This window comes from Rosa rugosa, chromosome 3, assembly GCF_958449725.1.
Source record: "Rosa rugosa chromosome 3, drRosRugo1.1, whole genome shotgun sequence".
NCBI lineage: Eukaryota > Viridiplantae > Streptophyta > Magnoliopsida > Rosales > Rosaceae > Rosa > Rosa rugosa.
Window position 1 is genome coordinate 16,259,448 of NC_084822.1, and position 6,169 is coordinate 16,265,616.

The window sequence follows — 6,169 nt, forward strand, 5'->3', positions numbered from 1 at the left end:
ACGGCGAGACAAGACCACCCGTCCGACAACAACGCCGCAGAGACGTGCCGCTGGACGAGCACGATGCAAAATGGAGAAAACCCTAGCGCTCCAATCTTTTCTAGCTTTGTTCTTTTTTTTGTTAATTTGCAACATAAATAGACAAGATAGATTAGAAATTAAATATGTATTGCCAAGACAAGGAGATGACTGAAAATCCGACTACATGTTTAGAACTCGTGATGTATCCCGTACATCACTAAACCTCCATCTTAACTTAATTAGGAAAACTATCCTCCTGATACAATATATATAAAGAGAAGGGCAGCGAAGAAAAGGACTTTACTTAACTTTATGGATTTTCTGCATGTCTATAAAAAATTCTTGGAGATACTGATTCTCCCTACACGTCTGTTTAGTCATCATCTTGTCCTTGTTTCACTTAATTTTGTGGTAGCTAAGTAGAAAAATCATTCAAATTCCACATCAGTTTTGCAAGATCTCTTCGCCAACTGGCAATACCCCACCCCAACCCTCTCAACCTTGCCTATAAAAGAGCAGGCATTTCCACCACTTTGCACACATCACACAAGTCTTGACTTAAGTCTTAATCTCTATTGACTCGTCCAGATAATCACCCTCCTCACTCTCTCCTTTGCCGTTCACCCCTTTAGAAAACCATTTCAACACTTCTCAATGGCTTCTAGCTCAATGTCTTCGCGTAACTCGGGTTCATCTTGGACTGCCAAGCAGAACAAGGCGTTCGAGAAGGCTCTAGCCCTTTACGACAAGGACACCCCCGACCGCTGGTACAATGTTGCCAGGGCCGTGGGGAATAAGACTCCCGAGGAAGTTAAGAGGCACTATGACCTTCTTGTGGCAGATGTGAAGCATATCGAGTCCGGTCAAGTTCCTTTCCCGGATTACAGGACTTCTGGTGGGAGTGGGAGTGGGAGTGGCCATGGCAACATCGGTCATGATGAGGAAAAAAGGTAGTCTTTACTAATACTATCTGTCAAAGTCCTCCTCCACCACCTTAATTACACAATCACATATATAAATGTTTGTTTCTGATTCTTTGACTGTGCTTAAATTCTTAGACTACCATTCAACATCAGCAAACTTTTTCTTTGCATCTTATTCTATGCTATAATAGGACCATTGACTTCTGCTAACCCACTTCTTACTCTTAGCTTTAGATCTAATGGTCAATATCTTAGAAGCTGTTAACTTACCAGGAAATTGGGTATCCAAAACTACAAGTAATTTCGAAACTTCAGACCAAGTGGGTTCATTTTCATTAAGCCTATTTTAACCTCTGCTAGCAACACCAAGCTAGTTTCAAGCCTTCAACCATATAAACCCATATAGGTGCTTTTCAACATTGCTTTTACTTAGTTGTTGCACGTAATCATACATTTAAGATTTAATGTACGTGATACACTAAACTTGAACCTGTTAGAGTTAATTTTTAGCCAAAGCTAAAGCTAATCCCACTGAGCTTTGTCTGCTAAAATTACAGGATGAGGAGCATGAAGCTGAACTGAAGCAGCACATGCAAGAAGAAGTCTCCATATATGTACCCACTAGTTAATGAATAAAGATTCATCGCTAGCTCGATCTTCTGATCCGTTTTAATTCGATGATGACGCTGTAATGGTATAGTACTAAGTACAGTTCTAGTAGTTGATCGAAGATATCACAAACCCGTGGTTCTTCTATGTTGTTAATTAGAATTCCCAGTTTCTTATTTTGTTGCTTTAAATGTATGTAATCTACGTACTCTGAATTTCTAAGTGTAAGATTCAGCTTAAGCTGCTAATGGAATCTTATAAGTATGTGTCAAGTACCTGTTCTAAACTTGTTGAATTGCTTCATCGTATTCATATGCAATTATGCATACAACATAAGCTTCACACTCAAACTCAAACCCATAACCAAGACGAGAAGCCACAGAAACTGAATTAATATATAACAAGAAATTGAATGATTTGAATTCCTAATCGCCTTGAGGCTTAAACTTGAAGAGAGGGAGAGAGAGAGAGAAAGAGCTTCATAAGGTGAAGAAAAGGCGGGAAAGTGTGTTTGAAGAAGGAGTTGATGATAAAAATGTTTCCCGCGATGAGGTTTTGCCACATGGCCAAACACGCAACAGAAAAGAGGTCAGTGCCTGACCGATACGGTTGAACCCAAACAGCAACACCTGTGACTCGCAATTATTTGGAAGAACTTTCCAATACATATAATCTAATTTCCAAATTCTGGTCACCACAATGACCACATAGATTTTTAGGATTGAAATTTTGAGGCAATTCTGGATTTTTCTGCTTTGCCTCGATTGACGCTTTGATTGGTGTTTAACAATTTTGGTCCTTGCGTTTAACAATAAATGAGTGATTTCGGTTGTTTCGTTATTTCCTTCAAGATGACTTCTATAATAGGTCATTTTGAGTTATAGAGGTTGTGAATTTTTAAATCTTGATTCATTGTGTTGTTAAGAGTGTATATCACTGTCGCTGCTTCTATTCCTCGATTCCTTCTCTCGGGATTCTGTCTTATTGATAATTCTCCAATGTATTATTGAAGCCACCCTAAGCACAACCTCATCCTTTGATGCCCCTAGATCCTCACCATTTTTAAGAAAGAAAAGTTTATACATACCTACCGGTTTAAAAAAGGCTAGTGTTAGTAGATGATCCAACACTAGACATACTTACCGGTTTAAGAAAGACTAATGTTGGTAGATGATCCAACACTAGACCAAATACAAATTTTGCGTATATCTTGCCATAAATGGATCCAAGAACAATTGGATGGTTTACAAGGAAATCAAAATTTGTTTGAAATTTAAATTATGTTGAAGGGTCCGGGTTTGTTCACCAACCCCTCCCAGTATACGAGAGAAAGCATGTGCCACTTGCTTGGGCACTAGTTCGAGAAAAACACTAGGTCAACCAAGTAGCTAAGCTAGCTTATCAGCAAGAAAATAACCACAAGATCTAAAATGGACCACAATTTATGGTCCCATACCCACTATTGGTGATTGTAGCGTAATTATCATGTGATCTTCAATTTTCATTTGGGCAGACATGATAGGCCAATGGTTCAATCTTGTTTCACCTTGGCCCCTTCGAATTGCATGGCTTACTTGTTTAGCACGTATTAGAGCAATGACCTTTCATTGTTCCCATATTCTTCGGGAAGGAAATACGGTGGCTGATAGAATGACAAACATGGGCTTACTTTCTCCATCCCTGGTCTGACATGTTTCTCCTCCGCTTAATATATCTCCTTATCTTCGTATGGATGATCTGGGATTCCCTTACCTTCGCCGTGTTTAACTCTCTTTCTTGCATGGGTTAGTGTTGGGCTTGTTTTAACAGTTGGAAGTTGGGAAAATTTGAGGTTCTGCTTCAATTTTTTCACTACCTTTTGTCTTTCTTTTTAGCTTTTGGGGTAAGGTTTCTGTCCCCCCTTCTTTAGGTTGTATTTTCTTTTTATGTTATTAATAAAATAAAAATAGAGGGACGGGCGGTGGGTTCCCAGAGTGTGGCAAACTCCTCTCCTTCGGGATAGAGGGTGGGACTTGTTCCCTACATCGTTTGCATCCGAAGAGCTAATATCGTCTAATCCCTTATTCATTAAAAAATGGTTCAGTTATATGAGATGCATTTTTTTTTTTTCCTTCCAGTTATGGGCTTATGGCTGAAGGTGTTTTGAAGAAGGCGGTGGCTATGGAACCTTGCCATCTGTTCGGAGGCAATGAATGGTGAATAGGCGAGCACCTCAACGGCTATGCCATTAATCATAGGTGCTTTATGAGCTGTATTGCCTTGTAATGTCGTTTTTACAGGGTTTGTATGTGGTAAATCACACAATACTCCTTGATTTGAACCTCTAAAATCCAAGACAGGGTAAACAGCTGCCTCTCAAACCCCACCAAGGTAGACAACAGAAAAGAAGTTCGGTCAAACAAAGCTCCTGGATAGGGGTAAGAACACACGATGAAATGTTCCTTGATGGCATAGCAAAATACTATATCTATAAATTGGCTTTGCTATAAGTTCAATCGCCATAACTTCTTTCTTTCTAAAAGCAATCATAAATTCATAAGAAACAATATAATTAATTCCTGTCTAATCTCACAGTAGGTGGAAAAAGATTTACCATTTCGATCAAATCCAACAGTGACTAGATACATACTAAAATGACCTTGAAAGCACACATGCTGTTTGGATAACCAGAGCAGTCCCACCATAATCAACTAGGAAATAGACTCCATAATAGTTGTCATTTATCCCACAAGCTTACGTTTTCAAGTTAGTTGAAATATAACTGGAGTGCGATTTAACATAAACATCACCCAAATTCAGAGCAAAGTCATTAGTACTCAAGGTATCAGAACCACCTAAAATAGGAGAAGATATTAGTCTGCTACTGTTGTTCGAAGGGGAAGAGAACTCTCAACTCCCTTGGCGTCAGCAGCATTCTTCTCAGCAACAACCTTTGACATTTTAAACATCTGAAACAAAAGGCAAAATTATCAGCACAGACGCAACCAATTATAGAATGAACATGTTTATTGTGTAGGCAGTATTTAGGATCAGCATCAAAGTTGGAGCAAGAATTAACCTTGTCAATGGTCTTCTTGAAGCAAGACACGTGTTCGTCCATAGAAGCGTGTATAAACTCATCAATGTGATCCTTCACATCTTCCAAGAAAGTGGCTTGTTCATTCTTCTTCCTTCGGCAAGATGTGGGGGTTGCAGCAGCAGCAGCAGGTGGAGTAGGGGTTGTTGCAGCAGCAAGTGGAGTAGCCGTTGTTCCAGCAGGCTGTTTTTCAAGTTCTCTTTTCTGCGATTCCATCTTCACCAACACCTAAAACAAGACATTCATTACAAAAGATGATACCAATGGCCTAAAAAAAAAAAAAACTGCTCATTTTAAACATCACAGGCATTGGCAAAAACAAGTCATTGCAACAAGTTCATTCATATCATTAAGATGTACAACCAATCAGCAAATACTTTGACAAAAATAAAAACGATATGAAAGAATTATATAGAGAAGAAAATTAAAAATAGAGAATAACTACAAAGGAAGGAAGTTTCCGACTGTCACCTATCACCTGTCAAAACCACAGTTAGCAAGACTCCCAAGTAAATACGATAGTGAGAATCAAAAGAATCATGAAAAACGGCATTTACTCTATTTGCCAATTCGGTATATAACTTGTGAAGATAATATATCTTTCAGGTTCATCGACACAAGAAAAGCAAGTTTGAGTGAAAACATTAAGGTATACAACCCTGAGCTATCACATTATCACAAGTTGCTTTCTACTTGAGATCCTAAATGCCATCTATATGCTTGTTTGTACAACAAAGCAAAATTAGGAAGATCAAAAACTAGAGTTTCATTCAACATAACATAACATAACACCACAAAATTAAAATTGCACACAAGTTTGTATGAAACTGCACACCAGGTGTTCGAAATAATGCCGCAGACAAAAAAAAACCACTACCAATCGAGCAAACACACCAAATCTCATGCAATCATGCACGAACATGTTACTCAATTACAGATTTCTAACAATTTTTGCTAAAACAAATACATAATCAGCTTGGTATGGAAGAATAGACAAAATTGTGCGACGCGGAAAATGAAAGATAAAAAAGGTAAAAAGAGGATCCATAATTAGCTGACGAACAATGAAATGAAAGACGTACCGGAGAATCCACAAGGAGAGTAAGTGAAATTTGGTAACTTGGTGAAGAAATCGGTTTGGGTCTTTATATTTTGATTCAGAGGCCGCCTTGTTCAGCAAGACAAGGTAGAACCGCCTTATGTACCCGAATACAAGAATTGGGCTAGTTCTCTTCTTTTCACCCGGGTCCAGTCCAGTGGTACCCGGATCGCAGGTGATATCAAAGAAATTATGCTCCCACCATTTTTGATGTAAATTTAACGGTAGATGGAAAGAGAAAATGTTTTATTAGTTAAAATAGAAAAATTTAACAGAAATGACCCTAAAAAATTAAAACCAAAGGTCTCACCCGGGTTATTTTCGTCCTATAATTTCAGAAAATTTCAACCTATATTCAAACCAAATGTCTCACATCTCTTCAACATCTAAAAATAACCCTTGAAAAATGGCATGAGAGGCGTCATGTGACTTTTTTTTATT

The 6,169-nt window shown here is 38.4% G+C and overlaps 2 protein-coding genes across 2 annotated transcripts; one reads left to right on the forward strand and one right to left on the reverse strand.

Annotated features, from left to right (window-relative positions):
- Positions 1 to 566: 566 nt before the first annotated feature.
- On the forward strand, positions 567 to 1,825 carry LOC133739805 (protein RADIALIS-like 2). Its single transcript, XM_062167612.1, has 2 exons — positions 567 to 971; positions 1,502 to 1,825. Exons 1-2 carry the CDS (start codon positions 676 to 678, stop codon positions 1,524 to 1,526), a joined length of 321 nt encoding a protein of 106 aa, XP_062023596.1. The 5' UTR covers positions 567 to 675; the 3' UTR covers positions 1,527 to 1,825.
- A 2,291-nt stretch (positions 1,826 to 4,116) lies between these two features.
- LOC133736719 (uncharacterized) lies at positions 4,117 to 5,917 on the reverse strand. Its single transcript, XM_062164314.1, has 3 exons — positions 5,712 to 5,917; positions 4,612 to 4,857; positions 4,117 to 4,501 (listed from the first exon to the last, which is right to left on the reverse strand). The coding sequence occupies exons 2-3, from the start codon at positions 4,843 to 4,845 to the stop codon at positions 4,406 to 4,408; spliced, it is 330 nt and encodes a 109-aa protein (XP_062020298.1). The 5' UTR covers positions 4,846 to 4,857; positions 5,712 to 5,917; the 3' UTR covers positions 4,117 to 4,405.
- Positions 5,918 to 6,169: the final 252 nt, after the last annotated feature.

Coding starts and splice junctions, on each gene's coding strand:
- LOC133739805 (XM_062167612.1), top strand. CDS start 676: ATGGCTTCTAGCTCAATGTCTTCGCGTAACTCGGGTTCATCTTGGACT. Junction 972..1,501: donor GGTCATGATGAGGAAAAAAG/GTAGTCTTTACT, acceptor CTAAAATTACAG/GATGAGGAGCATGAAGCTGA.
- LOC133736719 (XM_062164314.1), bottom strand. CDS start 4,845: ATGGAATCGCAGAAAAGAGAACTTGAAAAACAGCCTGCTGGAACAACG. Junction 4,502..4,611: donor TCAAGAAGACCATTGACAAG/GTTAATTCTTGC, acceptor CTTTTGTTTCAG/ATGTTTAAAATGTCAAAGGT.